We start from the raw sequence: 20,668 nt of genomic DNA, 5'->3' as shown, positions 1-20,668 counted from the left end.
ACTTCTGTGGGTTTTATGAAGTGTTTGATAACAATTGTGTTTCTGGTATGTTTCATTAAAAAGTAAAGTTCTGTGTAAACCTGAATTACCTTTTAATCAAAATCTTAACAAAAAAAAAAGTAAAAGAGGCACGAGTTTCCTGTATGATATCTGGTACCACACTGAAGCTCCTGCAATTTTTGGAGGGAAAGGAAGTACAATAGTTTTATAAGCGAGGAGAATGCAGGCGCTAATTACAGAAAGGGGTCCAATAGGTATCATTTAAAGATGCCAGGCCTTGGGGGTAACTGGTGAATTCATTCTTTCATGGCTTGTATGGTCCCCAACGCTGTGTGCAGTTAGTGAAGAAGAGCAGAGACTATTATTGCAGCCTGGACAGTTATTATGGGAGGATTATTTGCAGTCCTACTCCGCCTGGGTGGTTGGGGTGAATTCACTTCCATTCAGCCTCCCGTGATTTCTCTAGATAGCCTGAATCTCACGTTAGGGAGAGGTGTTGTGGCTGAGGCTTATTAAAGAATGTTTGAAGAAGCCTTTGAATGTGAACCTAATTCTTTTCTATTAATTCACATAATTAAGTTAATGCGACAGCATTTTTTAGGTTTCTTGCATTTCACTTATGATGAGAAACAATCTTCTACTGAAAATCTCAATTAAGTCGGGGCTTACAAAGGCACAGGAGTTCCCTATCAAGGATACAGTACACAAGTAAGGGAGCAAAACTTTTGTAATACGCAGATGTGTTTTCTTAGTTTTGGCCTTCGGAACAAACACCATGAAACATGACTGCAGATCTTAACATAGAAATATCTAGGTTGCTAATTATAGATAGATGTAAAACACTAGTTCTTTTCAAAACTTTCCAACAGTAAACTCAAAATGCAGTAACAGCTTATCTGTTTTGTGGTGGTGTTTTGTCTGTTTTGTTGTGTTGTTGTTTTTTTTAGCCTAGAACATTGGTTTGTTTAGGATAGCTGCACTAGCACCAAATTAATAAATAGTGAAGGAAAACACACTTAATGGCCTGTTTTGTACTTCCCAGCACAAAGTTCCTATATATGGTGAAATGAGATGAATACAGTTCTGCATGCAGACCAAATGCAGTGAGGAATTAGAAGGCAGTAACAGAAAGGAAATGAAGAGTTTATTGTTTTTATAGCTCTAATATCCATTAAAAGTTAGTAACACAGCAGGTGACAGTTTGGGTAAGTGTAAAGTGAATGTTTTGAAATAAATAGCAGTTGGGTGACCTGGGATGTCAGGGCTCTAGACAAGGGTGTGTGTTTGTCAATATATCCTACATGTTTTACAGACTCCTCAGGGAACAGGGGAAGATACAATTTCACCTTTTCTGTGCCAAAACATTTTAATTATATCTTCTTCCAAGTACAGCGGTTCAGTAACCAAGGAGCTGACATTGATGCATGTGTTGATAAAGCTGCAAACATTCAAAATGAGATTAACAAAGATTTTGAGGAAAGGGTGACAGCTAATTTTGCACAGTATTCTGCATCTAATTCAGGTCAGTGTAATGATAGAATATTTTATAACGGTTGTGTCATCCAGAGGGACTTTTATGATGCTTTGTGTTTTTGAGTATTTGTGTATATGAAAGTATAGTTCTTAATACATCATTCAAACAGGTTATAAGTTTTTATTGAACCTCTGTTGGTTGTAGCCATAAACAGGAATAAACTTCAGCATTTAAAAGCACTTTTATATATCCATCAGAATTCATCACAGCAATAGGGTTCTTTTGTCTAATTCACCTCGAAAGTATTGACTTCAGATGTGAAATGGAACCAAAACTACTGCGCCTGGTTTGTAGCGTTGCTTACTATTTGCAAAAAGATGAGATGGAAAGTTATATTAAATGTATTTGAATAATCAAACTGTAGTTTCTTTGTGTTGTGTGAGACCTTTTGAGAACATCTCAATGTATTTCTGCTCTATTCTCCTCCTTGTTTGAAGGCAACTGACATTCTTCTTTCACTTTTCTTTTTGTTTGTGAAGTTTTCTTCTTTCTTTTTTTTTTTATCCACTCACTTCTCCATCTGCTTTCACTTTTGTTTGCTTGGGCCGTCTCTCATCCCAACTTGATAATGAGGAATGCGGTGTGACCCTGACCTCTATCAGCCCATGCATGACCTTCTGACTCCCCCACATAACCTTTGACCTTCTCTTTGACAGCTTGATTAATTACCCTGTGTTATGATTTATGAGTAAGTGCTATGTAAAAATAATAGACAACAGGTGGTCCTCTAAAAACTTTTTGTGGCATGTTTTCTTTTCCTGCCTAACTTGATGAGCTATTTTAAGTTGGGAACTTAGTGGGACAATGTGTGTTTGGCAGTAACACGGCATTTTTACACACTTGGACACAGCACTGGAATTCAGCGCGCCAAGCGCTGAGGTGTAGCTGGGGTGAAAATATTGCAAAGTACTGGCAGGGTGCAGTTGCCAAAATGTACATTGGGTGGAAACAGAAAGCGGAGTCAACTGACATTTCAGGCGTTTCAGTCTCAGGTCACGTCTTGAGAAAATTGCTCAAATAATGGAGGGGGCATTTTTCAAGCTGAGCTGCATCTCCAACAGCTATGTTTACTTTAACGCTTCACTAGTGACTTCGGATTGGTTGTCATGACCTCATCCCACTGTTGCACCTACGATGTTGCAACAGTGACATATATGTACCCTTCCCATGAAAAAAGATGGAAAATAAACGGAACATACATCTTTCAGAAAGATGAATGGACGTTGCTGTGTCCATTTTAACCACGGGAAGGTTTAAGAGCCGAGCACTTGGAGTTACATTTCCCTTGGGAATTAGCTCTGAGCTTGTTGCAAACAATCTACACAGAAATCTGAACTTGAAAAATCAGGTTGATAAGCCTTAAGAAAATGATCTCTTTCAGACCCCCGCTTGCAGTCCAAAAAGATAGTTACACAGGTCAAAAGATTCCTCTCCAGCCCTGACCTCTCTGGTCACATATGGTATCCCATCCTGGTGGATTAATATGCAGAGCTGAATCCTTTCAGCTCATTATTCATTTGGCTAGGCAGAAGAGATTTCAAAAGATTTAGAATTTACCTCAAATATTTTGAATATTTTGGAGTTCTTTTACTTTTTTTTTTTTTTTTTTTAATCTCAGTTTTACTGCCAGATACACTAATTTTGTTGTTTCAAACAACTTGCTTAAACTTCCAGTAAGAGACTGTACCTTTGCAATTCTGGCTTGTGTATTAGGGTGAAAAAGGCCCTTCTACATTGCTCTGGCTTTGTAGTAAAGGTATTGTAACTGAGATTTTTTATTCTTCCCAACACTTGATTTTTTTCAGCCAGTTTTCATCATACGTTGCTGGTTCAGTCACAAGACAGACAACAATTATGTACATTTGTATTTACTAACCTGAAAGCAGAGCTTGCACACAGTCCCCTGCCTCCAGAAGTAGTTACTTGGAGGTTGATAGTAGTTGTTAAAGATGTTTTACTGCTGACTTACCATGAAGTGAATTCCAGGAAATAGCTGCTAATAGAGTATTCTAGTCTGAAAGAGAAACTGTAATTGTATCCCCTGAGCGAGTAGGTTAGAGGCTGCAACTTGTATTTATCAGTGTCTATCCTGATTATTACTTCTCATCACAGATACACTAATGGGTGATGCAGGCAAACTTTGACTTCTCTGTGGCATCTGTATTCTCTCAGATACATGGTAGAGCACCAGGCTTAGCTTGGTTTAATTAAGTAAAGATTTATGGAGGTTTTTCTGTTATTGTTAGAAAGTTTACCTTTTTACTGTGAAAAAACTGCACTTTACACAGTGGTTTATCTTTCTGTGTGCGCTCGATACATAGAAAAATTGACTCCGCTGTTACTTACACTGAAAACATCACCAAGTTTTAAAACTTGTCTGAATGATGGTACTCACTACATTTTAATAACGCTGTAAGCTCATCATAACGGAAATGCGTATTCTTAATGACGTCGTGAGGTATATATTTGCAAATTCATTTAAAGATTTTAATGAATGTGATTTTGTCTTTTCTAAATAGTCACACCAAACCTGTATCATGCCTGTTATTAGAGTTTCCTAAGGGCCTGTTTTTAAATATTAGTGGTTTTGTGTATTCAGATTTGCATTGACTTGCACTTTGCACAACCCCTCTGAGTCAGTGAAGAGGCCCATCTTTTTTTATTTTCTGATTATACTGAAATTTAATGGTGCAGCTCTGCCTGTGTGAGTGCATTTTAAAGAAATTAATGGAACTTAAAAGGCATATTGTTTACACAGATGTTATTTAAAGTTAAGTATTCATTGTCAATAGAAAATGTTTAGGGTAAGGCTGAACGAGAGAATTTGGAATCAGGCACGGTTTTACCAGTCATCTTTATACATGTGGCTATCAAATCTTTCTGGTGCCATTGTTAATGTCTTGTAATTTAGGAGGCAGAAGACAGGAGAAAGGAAAACACATTGTAAGCAAAGTAATCTGAAAGGAAATTATTTTCCTAGGAGAAATTCTTAACAATTGGTATGATAGTTTTTCCCACAATTGAGAGAAAAAAAAAAAAAAAAAAACAGTTATTACTTAATTACTTTAATCGTACTGACAGTAAAGGCATGCTATCTCAGAAAAAAAATAAATGTAGAGGGAGACACGTTATGCTGCTTAAAATATAATTGGTAAAAATCCTCTAATTGATTTATGAAATAGTGAATTTCAAAATGGAATCATATTTCATCTGTTGATGTCTGTGTGAAAAATTGACATTGTGTCCTTATAAAATTGGACAAATGAGTCATGTAATTTTCAGTTACATAATCAATAACTTAGACAAATTCTACTTCTTTGATGATTTATGTGTCTGTTTTGTGGTCAGCGAAAAGTGGACACAGAGCTTCAGATTCCTGTAACACTCGTAAACCTATAATAAATACATGAATTTTGCATTTGGCATTGTATAGAAGGCAAAAAGAATCGATAGGCAGGACGTCTCTGCTCAGGATGAACAGGTCAAGAAGACGAGCAACAAAGGGAGCAGCGGCTGAGGCCACCACCACAGTGCTTCGTGCCAAGCGCGGCAACAACTTGGTCCTCGCTCCACTGCCAGAGGGCCCAAAATTTGTGATTTTCATCCGAGCCGTGCAGTTTAGCAGCATGTATACCTGCTGAAGTGGTGTTTCTCCTCGGCAATGGGTCCGGGGCTTTGGATTTCATGAGCACGAATTGTATCGGCCTCACCAGCAGTGAGCGCGGGCGGCATCGTGTGCTGATATGAGCGGCAGAGGCGTGGGTAGCTTTTAAACCAGGCCTTCCTTTGTTTCCCGTCTTTCTCTGCCCCTCCTCCTCCCCCTCCATTTATTTATTTGGCTATTTATTTATTTATATTTACCTAAGTTCAATTCACTCCGCGGAGAGGGCAGGGAAGAAACATGACAGGAGACCACTTACTCATGGTACCGAATCTAGTGAGGAGGCAATTTTCTCTTTGGCCTACGGTGACCTTTTTTGAGCACGTTCCTTACACCAGAGACAGTGTACTGAATGCCTCTATTTCACCCTGTTTAGCAGAGTGCAACAGTGTCCTTTAGCTTAGTTTTGGTGGGAGGAGAAGCTATGGCAGAAATTTGAGAAGGGCGTGAAAAGTTGTGCAGCACAAGGAAGAGGGGTAGGAACTTCCTTCAAATGTGATTTTGATAACTAGTCGAGTGTGTCCAACTGTAGAAAATCACCGAGTGACAATCTGTCTACCTGACAGTGACCACAATGCGTTACAAGATTTTTGAATAGCTCTACAGATTAGAATAAAGCAAGTCCAAATAAAGTACCTTTTGTTGGTGTAGATTTGGTTTATTCTGGTGAAGCTAGGTATGTGGACGTCTTTGATCTTCCTGCCCAGCCTAAGTGCAAAATTAAGCATTAAATGAAAAGCTGGAATAAAGCTGTTTAGTCGGATAATTAGTATAGACATTCTCAAAAAGTGAGTCTTTATTAAAATTTACTTTTAAAGGACAGCTTGATTTTCATTGGGAACCCATGGTAACTTTAAGGACTCATCTGTTAAATGCACGTGCTTCCCTTTTTCTCCCTGCATTTGCGATTATCTTTCACAAATATTACAATTCTTGTATGATTTACCATCATTTAAAAATCATAATAAAATGATTGGCTGATTTATTCAAGATTTATTTCTCATTCATAAATTCATGTATTTTTCAACCAGCTCATTTTCTGAGGCACAAAAATGCAGCTGGTATGCTCAAAAGCATCCTCCAGGTCACAAATTTTCTCTGGGTTTGTTGAATACGGGACATAATCCCAATGAAGTTTTAGAGCAGATTTAAAGACGTGCTTAAAAGTCATCCCCACAGTAAAAGAGTTGACTTGTAAGCAATACCACTGAATCAGTTTTGGTATTGATTCATTGTTACTGCCGCTATTGGCTTCTGCATGGTATGCTTGTCAGCTAGACAAAAGGTTTTACTATTTTAAACCGCTCTGAATAATTTTCACATGCTCTCTCTAATATATATATGAAATCTCTCCATCCTTTCTATTCTAAAGGTTTTTATTGGCTGGATTTAAAGCTTTTTATTCATCGTTATATAGAGTTCTTAAGACAATATTTTGCTTTTAGTTCTAATACTGTTTTCTGAAAAAGTCGTATACCGTGCTTATGAATAAAACAACATATTAAATTATTTTAGAGGTAAAACAGGCAACTTTTCTGACGCTAAGGGATGTGTATATGCATAAGTGCATGCACAGACACATACTCACACATCAATATCCCTTTAATGACAGAAATGAAACAAACAGAATATTCTCAAAATGCTATTCTAAAAATTATGTTGTGTGAACTTGCTGAAATAAATATATAAGTTTTTAAGAGCATTAAAGTAAATGCAAAGCATTTTCAAGTATTAAATCTCCCTTTTCATATTTCTTTCTTTTCTTTTTTTTTTTTGTCTCTTCTAAACCAGGAAGGCTATGGAGTAATAGTACTGAATCCCAATGAGAACTATATTGAAGTGGAGAAGACAAAAGCCCAAGTACAGCTGTCTTCTGATAGCTCAGATGAACCTGCAGAAAAGAGGGAAAGAAAAGATAAAATCCAGAAGGAAACAAAGAAGCGACGTGACTTCTACGAGAAGTATCGAAATCCACAAAAAGAAAAAGAAACAATGCAGATATATATTAGAGTAAGTTTCTTTTACTTTTTTTTTGTCCTTCTTTACTGATGTATCAATATGTTTACTGTCCATATTAGCTAATAAGTAGTGTGTTTTTTAAAAAAAAACAAATACATTACTGCATTGAAGAGTTCATACAGAGTTCCTGTGTCTTTATTCTATTGATATTTTTTGTCACTTGCTGAATGTGAAGTTTTAGAAGAGTTACAAAACAGTCCTTTCTAATTTCAAAGGGGAACTTCAAATAAACCCCAGAGGAACTCAGTGGTGCTATCAAGAAAGGGAATGATTTAAGGAAGACTTTGTAAAAATGATTTTATAAATAGAGGTGTACACAAGAAACACTTTTTAATGCAGTTTAGGCAACACATTAGCTTCACACGTCATGCATGCATTTATTGTATTACATTGTCTTATATTGGGGAAGCAATAGTTATTGCCTGATAGTTTTTTAACATATTACCTGCTGAATTAATAATGTATTGTGGAAAATACCGGTGTTCATCTTGTGTGGTAGCAGATTTACCCTATAATGTATTGTTTTCATATGAGCAGCCATCCATTGTGTTTCAGCTGAACTTCTGAAGGCAGATAAAGGAGGAGAGTTATTAATATCTTAATAAATATTTAAGCTAGAATAGTTCGAGAATGGTGTAATGAGGAAACTCTGTCCCCTGCTCTTTTCTTACTCAGTGAACCTTTGCACTTTGTAATGCTACCAGCATGGGATCGTTATAACAGTGCTACCCGAGGATTTCTAATTCTGCAGGGGGCACAAACAATATTATTTGCACTTTGACACATTCTGCTTCATATACATACTATGCATTATACATTCGAGACTGAGTCATGCAATTTCCAAAGCCTTTATTATGAAAGTTAGTGTTTTCATTCAGTGGTAAAACATGGCAGAAAAGCCACAGTGTACTTAAATCAGTAAAAGCGTGTGTGCCTTTCTGGTGTGAAATAGAGAAAAAGTCAGCAAAAGGGATGTTAGAATCACCTTAAATTTTAGGTTGTTCCTGTTAATTGTCGTTTAACATCAAAATGTTTGTAGGAGAAATGCAGCTGTACTGTCTGGTTAAAAGGTTTTGTAACCTGGATGTAAGAATCACTAATACCATAAATATTACTGTGGCTCTTGAGGAATATCTCACTACTGAGTATGGGAAACAAAAGGATGCATATATATATATTCAGAGCCACCAACAGAGCACTGTGGTATTTTGGTTTTTGTGTGTGTGGTGTGTTTTTTTTTGTCTATCTGCTTCTTTTTGTGGAATAAGCCATTCTTCCTGCCGGTCAGACCCTGTTTCTTAAGAGGGGCAAGGAGGCTTGTGTCAAGGTGCATCAGGGGCCGGTGGACATTGCTGTATTGTCCAGAAATGCATTTAATCAGCATGCTGGTCCAGTGTCCTCTTGTTGAGAGTAAACCTTTTTTTGATACCTTTTTAGCAGTTCCACCTTCTCATGGCTCTTTTGTTTGATGAGGCATGAAATTTGGCTTCGGGAGGTTTGACCCCCGAAACATAAAATGCATGACTCCATATCATTTTCTTTTTTTGCGTGGCTCTGTGCCTCAGATATGACTGTTGACATTCCCTTTATTCAATTTTCTTCAAACCTAGGAAAGAAGTAGTATAAGTTTTAGTGAAAGAGTCTCCTTTTGTGGGTGAAATAAATGAAATGGGGCTTTCTAATGCAATCAGTGTTTTATTCTGAAAGAATTTTTTGCTTTTCTTTTCTTTAATAATCCCTAATATAGAGAGATTTTTTGAAACAGAATGAAAAATATCCCTGCTTCAGTGTATGGCAGGATAAATTACTGCAATTTACTTGCCTATTGGTTTCTGAAACAGAACTGGACCGCCGATAGGGTACCATTTACCCTGTTGGGTGGAACTGCTAAGTCTGTAAAAACTTAGACAGGTGGTTGCAAGAGGAGCTGTGAATAAAACGTGTTCTGGTCTGTTTTTCTAGCCAAAGACACAGTTGATACTCTCTCCAGGCATACCATGGTGCAGACAAAATGGTGCAATGCGTTGCTCGTGATATATTTCTTGCCTCCCCTGCTTGAGTTGTGTGTGATACAGGGAGCACCCTTTGCTTGCACCCTGGGGTCACTGCCTGCCTCACCTTAACCACGGGCTGGTGAGGGGCACGGTCTTTGGAACAACCAGAAAGAACAATTTAGCTAGGATTTTACTTGTTCTATGGTATGCAATACCTTTGACTCACTGTGCTCTTGAAAAAAATTAAAAAGAAAAAATCATACTGTCAATCCACAGGATATTTAAGGATGATATATGTTCTGGTAGTAGTATCAGCAAAGAATTTTGAAAACAAAAATCAAAAAACAGAGTAAGCCTCAGATTGCCCTTGCCAAGCAGGGCAAATGGGTACGAAGATCAAAAATTTCTTCTCAGTGGCTGTGGTAAATGCATTCATTGAGATACAGCAAAGGCATTGACTGCATCTAACGTTGAAGGAAGATTTGTTTGTGTCAAATGTGCTGGGGACATCGTTTCAGACTGTTAGGCAATAGGAATAAATATCCTTATGTTATGTTCCCATAGGGTCACTAAGATCTGTTGTGGTCTGACGAGGAAATGCCATGTGATGAAATTAGAGCCGTCTGGATCGTGGTCCAACTCGTGCAGTTAGATTGTCCAAAATGTGCAAAAATAGAATTCCTCCATTGTAAATTTCTATAAGTATTTTATTTTTATTTTTTTCATAGGAAAATGCAAATGGACGGGATATTCAAGAATATGTAAAAGCAGAGTCTTAAAATACAAAATCTCAATTTGCACTGTATTTTTATACAAAACGAATATAAATAAAAATGACTATCAAAGTATGTAGTGCATTAAGCATAGTGCTTGAAAGATCAAAGCACTTATTGTTTCATGCTGTAAGTTTTCTTAACTAAGAAATAATGTACTTTCTGGCATATGTTATAGCTTGTTAAAGGGACTGATTCGGTCTGGGCAGTAAACATCATGTCAAACATTATGGCAGAAAAACCTGCTTAATATGTTTTGTAATAAGACAGAATTTTTTGTTCTTGAAAACATCTGCCAAGTGAATTCACAAGTGAAGACAGAAAATGTCATCAATTCAGTAAAAATCTTACAAATTTGGTTTCTTTTTTAGCAGCACAAACCAAGGAGAAAACTTCTTGATAATCAGCATTGACTTATAATACTTTATAGAATGATTAAACAAAAACATTTTACTTTTATATAACATGTTAATGTATGCATATGAATTTTAATACTCTTGCTGTTCAGATTTTAACAAGCATATTGCCAGCAGATCGTTTTAAAAGCATCTGTTTTTTAATGTGTTGAATGCAGAATTGAGTCAAATAGCTAAATATGTACATACATCCTTTTAAAAAACATATTTCTATCCTTACTTATAGATACTACCATTTTTTCTTAGACCACCAGAGGCTGCTGCTGTACATATTGGCTAATGCTTCCCCCAGAAATTTAATACCCTAGCCAACCTTCATTTATTACTGAACTAAACTGAGAATTTGTTGATCTCTAACCTTTTTCTATGGAAACAGATCATACAGGCTTAAATGTGACATGATTATTCCCTCCATCCTCCAAACCATCTCCCACTCCCCACAGATTTTCACATTGACAGTGTCTTCTCTATGTTAAAAGACACTTAGAAATGTAAATCAGTATTTATCCCCTTCTAAATAGCATTCACCACTTAAACAAGTATACTGAATGAATTCTGAAATGTTATTAAAGAAAAAAGTATAAATCACATAATTTTATAATAATAGTAATTTGCAATAATGTTGTTGCCACAATAGTCAAAGGATATCAAAGAGGCGACGAAGGAAGAAGTGGGAAGAAGCAATATCTTTCATGAGACCAACTGATGGGGTCAGGTTTTCTGGGCAAAAGGGATAAGCTTTTCCGAGGCCTGTGTGCTAGGAATTTTGTGTATTTTTTTCCCCACTTAGATTAGCTGCTTTAATGAAGATAATTCTTAACGCAAATAATATTTTCACTATAACACAATCCATAACAGCGCTATTTATACTAGCAGCGTATGAATGAAATTAAATTAATTTCGGATGCAACTTTTCATAAATAATTCCCCCTCTCCCCCCCTCCTTGTGCGAGACGAAATAGAAAAAGAGCACGTGCTACTAATTAATTTGTTTTGCTGAAAACGCACGTATCGGAGTAATCTCCGCCCGTGTTTGGGCGACAAGCAGGGCTGCTGGCACAGGAGAGGCCGGCGGGCACCAGGGCAGAGCTCTGCGCCCCCACCATGTGTCAGCCCTGGCACCATGCAGGGTTGGCCCTGGGGCTCAGGGTTCTCCCTCCGTGCAGAGGATGGAGACTGTTCCTGGTGAGCCCCGGCCCGTGGATGTCTCTGGGCAGATGCAGGCCCCCTGCGCCCACCCCGCGACTTGGCAAGGCGCGCCTGCTCTCGGCCAAAGTCCATGCGACTGCTGAGCCCAGGCTAATAAGCCCTTTATTCCACCAGAAGAGACAAGATGACAAGCGTGAGGCAGATGGCTCCCAAGGGGTTAGGGACACGCTCAAGCGCAGGAAAAGTCGGTGGCAGCACTGGGAGTCCGGATGTCAGCTTCCAGAGTCTCCTCCAGTAGTGCAAAGCTTTTTTTCTTTGCCTCTTAAAACATTCGGTGTTACTTTCCCCACACAGCTGAAGTAACACATGGTTTTAGTTTGCCCGTATTTACCTTTTAAAGCCCATTGCTTCCTTCTGTTTCTGTGAAATCTCTTTTACTTCTAAGCAACAGCAAAGTCATCCTGGTGATGGAAAGCTTATGAGAGCTGCTTGGAAATTACTGTGGCTTTATTGTTCCTTGCCGCGCATACCTCTAGATGTTCAGAGTTAAAAGCGAAGAGACTGCCGTCCAAGTGCTGGGAAATCAATGCCTGCTGACCTTTCGGGTGTCATGGGGCACTCGTGGCACCTGCAGAGCGCTGGCAGATGTGCTGCAGGACCTGATGGAGACTTGCTTCACCCAGGTCCAGCAGCTGGAGGCCAAGTGGAGAGCTCAAAACCATCCGAAATGGCACTGAGCAACTACATTTGGGTGTAGAATGACACCCCTGTGTCATTCCTAAAGGGTCAGGTTAGCATGAAACTTCAGTAATAATTTCTGTGTAAGAGGAGAAAAAAATATATAGTATTTCATTCTATAGGTACTACAATGAACAGACATTTCATGAAATGATACAGAATTTGAACTTTAAATAGTTTATAAGTAGGCTATTTAGTTTGTGTAGTTAAATTAAGTATTTTTTAAAATCCCTGGATTGTAAGGGCTTCTTGTAGTAAGTTTTGCATCTCCTAGTCTAGAGAAGTTATATTTGTCTTTTTTTTTTACTTGAGCAAGCGAGAAATCAGAAAAGCAGATAATCACTGGAGGAAGATTTTGCATCTCTTCAAGAGCGCCACTGGCTCTTCGTTCTGCCATACCCTCTCTTTGTTCTGCATCTCACAAGTATGGTTTAATCAAAGAAAAGGAATAAATCGGGGCCGTCTAGCTTTCTTGTCTTCAAACATTCATTACATGATGCCGACAAAATGCGTATTGTTAGATCAGGCTCCTAAAATGTGAGGCAAGCCGTATGAGTTTCCAAAAGAAAGAATCAGCTTGCATCTCTCCTCCCACCACGAGCTGTGCAGTGCTCCTGTTGTTCTAAAAAAGACCGTCATGTACGGGTCAGCCAAGTCGTCCTTCCTTTCAGTCAGGATTCAGGCTTAGTAAACCTGGCCAGTTAGTGAGCTAATCGTAAAGAAAACTAGCTCAGCAGAAAGCAGACCTACTTGTTGAAGGCAAAGGTGAATAAAATTATTCAAACTTCTTATTCTCAGATACTGCCTGGCTTTGATTGTAGAGCAATTGCAGTTAAGGAGTGAAAAGACCTCGCAGGTCATCTAGTCTATCGCCCTGCCAGTACAGATTGTTCTCTGCGAGTATCCTTTATCATTTATCCAACAGAATCAAAGATTAAATCCTTTAACTGATACCCAAAACAAGGATAATATCCTCTGACATACGGTATGCATTGCATGTTTCGATACTAGATCTGAGTGTTTGGGAAAACTGGTAAAAAAATTTTAGCGGGAGGTCAAGTGGTAACATATACATTTTCACAAAATTTGGGGATTCTTTATCTGTTTTTTTCCCTTGGGGACCAGTGAGCCATAAAACCCTGCATATAGTGAGAAATCACAAAAATAATTTCTATGAGATAAATAGATACAGTTGTTGAAAATAACCCTTTTCTACAGGACCTCCCTCACCCCACTCCTCTAAAAATGTTTATGAGTTTTGGTTAGGTCATACAAGGAAAATCGGGAGTCCTAGGAAGTGAATGTCAGCAAGCAGGGAACTGGGGCACAGTTCACTGCATGCTTGAGGATGTTGTTTCTGCCTCATTTGATACAGAAATCAAAGTGAAAATCCAGGAAAAAAGCATGTGGAAAAAAAGATGCAGTTTTTGGAATTTACATAAGTCCAGTAGTTCTTCTGCAGTCTGCTTGGCTGCTGTGGTGGTTTTACTCGGGTGGGCAGCCAAGCTCCACCACAACCGCCCTCTCACTCCCCCTCCTCAAAGAGAAACGGGGAGAAAATATGATGAAAAGGGCTCAAGGGTTGAGATAAGGACAAGGTGGCTGGCTGTTAGAGGACAATGAATTACCATCATCTCCTTCTCAGTCATTATACTTCAGAATCCTTATGATTGAAGGATTTTACTAGATAAAGTCCTTACTTGTTGTGAATCTACTTCTTGTGGGATGTAAACTTTGTTAACTTTGTTTTCAAAGTGTCCAGACTGATGTATATCCTAAGGTAGTCAGCTTTACAGTATTTACAACCCTAAACCTATCTAAATTTTGAAAAATCTTCCATTTCTCTCTCAGATGAATCCTTGTTTTATCCTTTTCTTCCTAGCTAGAAGCGGGTGCTGAATTGATCAAAAATGCTTTTTGTCTTTTGTGGTTGGTGGTGTCAGTAGCAGGTTTTCTGTCCTGAATTGGCTGCATGCTGCTCAGCTGCACTGCTCTGTACTTTGGAATTTAACCGTGAATTCTCATTCTCTTTTTCTGTATTTTTTTATTAGTCACTGCAAGACTAAATTTGCCAATACACAAAGAGTTACATGTTCTTTGTAATCAAATAATATCTGAATTTTAGTTAGTTTTCCCAATAGATGGCACTGGTTGGAGTAATACTGAATAAAGTAAGACAGACTGAGTTGCATGTCGAGTCGGTGAGAGTTAGGTCTGGTTAGAAGCCTGTAGTACTCCTGGGACTTTAAGTAACTTTAAAACACTTCTGGAGCTTTTAGTTTGGTACTTCTAGCAAAGTGCGGAGTAAGAAAATCCTCACACCTATACTAAACAGGTTCTTCAGGGGGAGGAGGACATCCCTTCATTAGTAATTTTTGACAACCATAAGTATGCTTCTTGTGTTAGAGGTAAACTGTGAGTAATTATCATTCGGACATGGGGGTCGCGCATGGATGTAGAAGGAACTCCAGTTGCTGTTCTGTTGATACACCATAAAGTAGCACTGATCCTGAGTTCACTATCAGCATGCTGAGATCATTTGCCATGTGTCCAGCCAATGTCAATTTTATAATTCTTGAACAAAATATGGCTACTGATTGCTTCTGCACCTCTGGAAAAAAAAAAAAAAATCACCTAAATTTTAGTCAGTCATTAAATCCCTAGTGCAGAACAGATTATGTGGGACATTTCCCCCTAACACACACAAAAGCCTGTGTCCATGTATATGCACACAAACACTACCTAAATAAATGTGCAGCACATCTGGACACGTGCTTGCGCGTTCAGCATCCTGCAGATGCTGAAGGACACAGGTTCTGTGATAACATTGGCAAGCATGGGATAGCTGTCTGGAAGGTTTCCTTTTATCAAAAGCAAAGTTTTAATCAGTACATCCAGTCACAGTACAGGAAGAAATTTAAAAAGTAGTTAATTCAGATGATGTTCTTGATACTGCATAAGCATCTGCAACATGTTTGTTCTTTGGAAACCAGTGTTTCCTCCCAGAATAGTTTTTCATTCCTATCTTCTATCTTTTCCACCTGCTGTGTAACTGAATAATCTGATTTCATGGGTCTTGCAAGTTCAGACCATCCTAGAAAAGTGGGCAATTGACATTAACACTTAATTGTGTCACAGCTACTGTGTTCTTAACCTGGTAAAACGGAAGCCGTAATTGCATGTAGACATGGAGAAGACAGATATTTATTTCTTTTAGGCCCCGTTTTCCTGAGGAATTCTGTTGAAATTAGTGAGCTTAGCAATGAAGAAATTTAGCATAGCTTAGACATGCATACTACATATGTGGTTTTGAAAGATTTGTAGGTTCTGCAGTTAAGTTTGTGCCCTTATTCCTTGGTAAGTCATCGCCCTTATGCATTCCACCTTGCAGTACACTTCTCTTAGCCTTTGGGTACTGCACTTTTTTCCTGCAAGGTTTTTTCTGCTGTTTGAAAAATGAACAAACACATTTGATGACAGGATCATGTTATTCATCATGTGTCCTTTGCACTGGCTGCCAGAAAAGGGTAGGCTTATGTTTAATGGCTGTTGCTTATTTTTAAATCTCTTAGCAGTGAAGACCTTGGCAATCTATGAAATCCTCCTTGTTGAGATATGTCAAGTTTTCATACGTTGCTTGCTGTTTAAAGGCCTGACTGCTTTCTATTAAGCAGGCAAATGAATTACTGCCCTCACAGATCTCAAAATAACAGAATCTGATTTGGTTATGGGGTCCGCTTGTCCTAAACACTTTTCTGTTGCTGCTGGGTGTTTCTTCACTATGCTCCTTTACCATTTCTTTACCTTTCTGTTTTGAACTTCCGTGGCTGGCTGGCAGAGTTTGGCTGGTACTCTGATGGAGTTTTATCATGACACCTGTTGGGCACTGGCGTGGAAATACACGTACTGTTGTTATTGGGTTACAGTTCTGGTGAATAACCAAAGCATGGCCTCCTGACAACATTCTGAAATAATGCCTTTTCCTACCTAAAGATAAAGGGACCAGGCAAAATTCAGGTCTGCTAGGATAAGGAAAGAGAGAGTGCTGTTGAAAAAAGGTGACAGCTGCCTCAGTTCTGATGGGGAGTTGTGAGAGCATGGAAGAGTCAGGGGGATGAAGCTGCGATACGGAAATGCTGCAAACAAGTGCATGGCCTCAGTGATAATCATCAGCATCAAGTGCCTTCAAAGCCACTGTCCCATATGCATGAAGTTCAGCGTTGGGAGAGCTTCTGCAGCACGCGTTTTTACATTTTGGTGACACTGGCACCAGGGACCTCACTGTTTTTTATGTTGATTGGAAGTGTCAGGCATGGTGCTTGTGAGCAGCCCTGGCTGGTGCTGCTTTGAGCAGGGCACTGGACAACAGGTTGTGGGGGGTCTTTTCCAGCTGACACGGTTCAGTGGTTCTGAGTTACCAAGTCCCATGTCAGCCCTCAGGGCAGCATTTAAACTGTGCATAGTCTCTGTGGACATTGTGAAGAGAGGTGAATTTACCTCTCAGAAACATGTGGCACTATTGACACTGTAGTTGGTCATCCATTTACAAAGAGTAGGCAAAGGTGACTGAGACCAGGAAGCCTACTGAGCTATTAATGTGGTTAATTCCGTGTGATCTTTCACAAGTACTTCTGCTTAAATGCGCCCTGAGCAATACAAGCCCCTCCAGACAGGCAGCAGTGTTTTCTGGCATTTTTCATCCAGGTGTGTTGAGCAGAACATTCAAGGTTTCTTCACAGATCAAGAAACTCCACAAGCCAAATCGTCTCCTCAAATTTGCTGAAAGACCAAATTTGCTGAAAGTAGAGCAATAGAGGAAAATGGCTTTTTTCCCAGATGTTTCCCAGATGTTAATAGCATGCTCAATTGTGAATAGTGGGAGGGACTGAGGCACTGTCCATGTCCTTCCTCCTCCCTCTCCTTTGCTATTTCTTTGGCAAAAAGGGTTTTGTCTGTATTGTTAAGTTGAATCTGCAAACTTTCATTTTAAACTACAAAGCAGTTTTTGTGTTTGGAGAACAGAAAAAAATGCTCTGTGACATTCAAATCGATTATTTGCCAAGTGTGTGTTTAGAAGGGGATAGACATGGCAGAATTAAAAAGGCTGCAACTTTATTAAAGCATTAGTAAACAGCCGTTTAATTAAGCCTGTGCACAACCACTTCTTAGAAGATTTGGTCTACACGTTAGTTAATTTCAAAGTGAGACCTGAATCTGTATCTCAGCTCTAGGCCAGTGCATGAATTGCAAATTGCCTTGAAACCTATGGGCAGGCTCCCAGTTTCTCTTCATCTTCAAACCTATGCCCATGTTCATAAGGTACTACTGATTTAGGTGTTGCTAATTAGGACACTGCCATCCAGACAGTTGTCTGTGAGCACTATTAGTTGGAAGAAGTTTGCATATGCAGACATCTGCGTTACCACCGCTAAAACTATTCCATGCTGCTTAGTGCAGAGGCAATTTTGGATATTCTGGCATCGTACTGGGGTATTGGGCATTGTAAATATGATTGCAATTTGGGGGATTTCCAAGACATCTGGTACCTGGCAACTACCAATTCTTACTGCTTAATGTCAGTTTTATAACCAAACCACATTTAAGATTTAAAATATTTCAGTGTAGAGACGTTTTCACCAACAGAGCTAAACTACCAAATTATCAAAACGCGCTAAACAGTGATTACAAAACACTGCTCAACTACTGTTAACCGTGGGAGCTCTTAGAGCTCTTCCAAAATCTCAGTTAGACAGAAGATCTGGTTAATTAGCTGCTACGAGACATCCAGGGCCAGAGACAACCTACCCGGAGAGCTCCCGGGGTTGCAGCTTTTCTGCTGCCACTGTTAAGGATGGCTCCTGCAGCCACCCAGAACCGCTCCTCTGCACAGCTTCCTCCTCTCCGGTGCAGGGCGGCGTGAATCCGCCTTCCCTTTTCCTGTTCATCTGCACTTCATTCCCTCCGGCCAGGCATTCGGACATTATGTGGCAGTGTGGGGATTACGTTAATTCCTTGCAGCCTTTCCCTTAAGGTCTTGATTAACTTTTATGTTATCTGCCTTAATTAGTACATTGTTGGTTTCACCTCAGTTTTACCATCCCTTTAAAGCAGGGGGGGTGTTCCGATTAAATTATGTCATGAGAACTACATGTATTAATTGAGTGAACGCTTTTCAGGATTTGGTGCTGAGTTTAGGCTTCTAAGCTCAATCTCTAGGCTTCACACAGTGTTACACATCGTGTGTAAACACAGCAGATCAGATTTTTCTATTAGAAGCAGAGGAACCCTCTGTGACCCTTGTGCAGAAACCTTGTGCTATCTTCTTGATGGCTCCACCTGCCCTACCTGAGAATTCATATGATAGAAACACTTGTTTGTGTAGTTTAAGCCTGAAAGATTCAATATTATATAAGGTTAATGGCAAAACACAGGATTTAATTATATAGCACCCAAGTATGCATACAGACTACATCTTGCTTTTTCCAATGACTTTTTTTCCCCTCCCAAATTCTAAGAGGTAACAAACCTCACAAAATATTGACACAGAAGAGATATTAAGCGGAAGGAAATAGATGTTCGGTCAATAATGTTTGTATCTCTTTCTGATAAATTTGACTCTGTTTGCATCATCATTGGCTAGAGTGAACTGGTGTTTTTCAGAGAAGCTCTAAAAAATCGGATGGCATGGTAAGGCCTAAAAGACAGCTAACATGGGATTTCATGTTTGATAAATAAATATGAGTTCTTTTTGTTCAGATTATTGTCAGGATGTTTCATCATGATGTAGTGTTTTATAGCAAACTCACAGATACATTGACAAGAAATATTGGAAGACTAACCTGTAAAACTGGTAGTATGTATGTATCATGATTTTGTTAAAGAAGTTTAACAAAAATAACTTAAGGGTAGAATTATTTTTATTTAAAGCCCAATAAGGTCCAAGCCTCCAAAGCCTCTCAACTGTTTGAATGAGTACAGGTTACAGATGTTGAGTCCTCTTAATCCTGATTTTAAAATGCATCAAACAAATGGTGCTTGCTAATATGGGATTAAAATGGCATCAGGGACCATTTTAAACAGTAACAAAAGATACATCACTGTGGGTTTTTAGAGTTTATTTTTCTCATCCCACCCACCAGTATAAATCATAAATTGCATATTCTGTAGAATACAATATGTTATTCTCAAGATCTTCAGTTATCTCTAGAATTTCTGTTAGATTATTGCTCAGTATATGGTCTCAATAAGCCCCCCAATGTTTGGCCTGTGCTGCCTGAATTAGAAGATTGCTCCCAATTTTCCAGTTAGGTCAACCAAAAAAATTAAGATATGATAGAGGGTCAGTGAAAGAAATTCATATCAAAACAACTGCTCACCATGTCATTATGACAACCTGCTGTAACAAATGTGCTTCTGTTTTAACTTATGACAATTAATTGCTAAAAGTAATTTAATCTGACAGTGGCAAGATGTTGAAAGACTCGTGAAGATGTCATAAAAGCGACCTTTCTGCCCATGTGCAACCAAAAGCCATTTTTAACAAGGAGCCTCAAAAACAGTACAACTTCTTTTGTACTTTGTTAATTAGTTATTGATTTGAAACAATGCTCTGCCAAATATTGTCAGATTAGCTAGACGCCAGCAAGGTCACAGTGTGACAGTCTAGTCCTGATAATCTTATAGTATATAAGAATTCTTTTTTCTCTGAACCTTTTGTTCTGATATCCTGAGAATTACATTTCCTGGCTTTAGCATTTGTGCTAATTTAAAATACAGCCAAGCTGTCTGTTATGTAGTTGGATGTTTTGAGTTGTTAAAAGATGACACTAGATTAGAAGAAAAATTGCTAGTGATCTAATGCCTAATGATCTTCACCGTCCACGATGCACTGTTGCTGCAGTGTCTTCACTAATCTAAGCAAAAAAGTATGTACTGTAATAAAATGGTCAGCACAAGGGAGTCACACAGTTCAAGTCAGAGGTAAAAAGCAAGTCCTGAGGTTGCATGGCAATGCACCAGGATTAAAGGTCATTTCCTAGTGTACCTTGTTATCAAACAAAAATAATAGAGGCGGGCTGAGCAGTAAAATTGAGAAGTAGAATTAAGGCTTGAATAACATTCAGCTGTTCTTCCCTCAGAGTTCTGGGTCAGATGATTATTGAAACAAAAACCGATAGAAAACATGAATCTGAATTTGGGATTGTGTTTGTCATTCATGTGGATAATTATTTTATATGCTAATGGCACTTACGTCAAATACAATTAATTATAGAAGGCTAACACTGCATATTAAGGCACTTGAGCAAATCTTTACAACTGTACAGTAAGTAAACAGTGTATCAGTTTACTTAAAGCACTGAGCACTTTCTTCCTTTTATTAGAAG

General features: G+C 38.7%; 1 protein-coding gene across 3 annotated transcripts in view; it reads left to right on the top strand.

Annotated features, from left to right (window-relative positions):
- ARB2A (ARB2 cotranscriptional regulator A) overlaps positions 1–20,668 on the top strand; it is a 256,989-nt gene that overhangs the window by 121,704 nt on the left and 114,617 nt on the right. For all 3 annotated transcript variants that reach the window (XM_084304787.1, XM_084304788.1, XM_084304786.1), the window contains exon 7: positions 6,987–7,205. In XM_084304787.1, coding sequence (XP_084160913.1) covers positions 6,987–7,205 — 219 coding nt within the window. The remainder of the gene's footprint in view (positions 1–6,986; positions 7,206–20,668) is intronic.

The sequence above is a fragment of the Netta rufina genome, assembly GCF_964035555.1.
Source record: "Netta rufina genome assembly, chromosome: Z".
NCBI classification, from domain to species: domain Eukaryota; kingdom Metazoa; phylum Chordata; class Aves; order Anseriformes; family Anatidae; genus Netta; species Netta rufina.
Note: the sequence above shows the minus strand (reverse complement) of the source record. Positions and strands in the feature narration are given on the sequence as shown.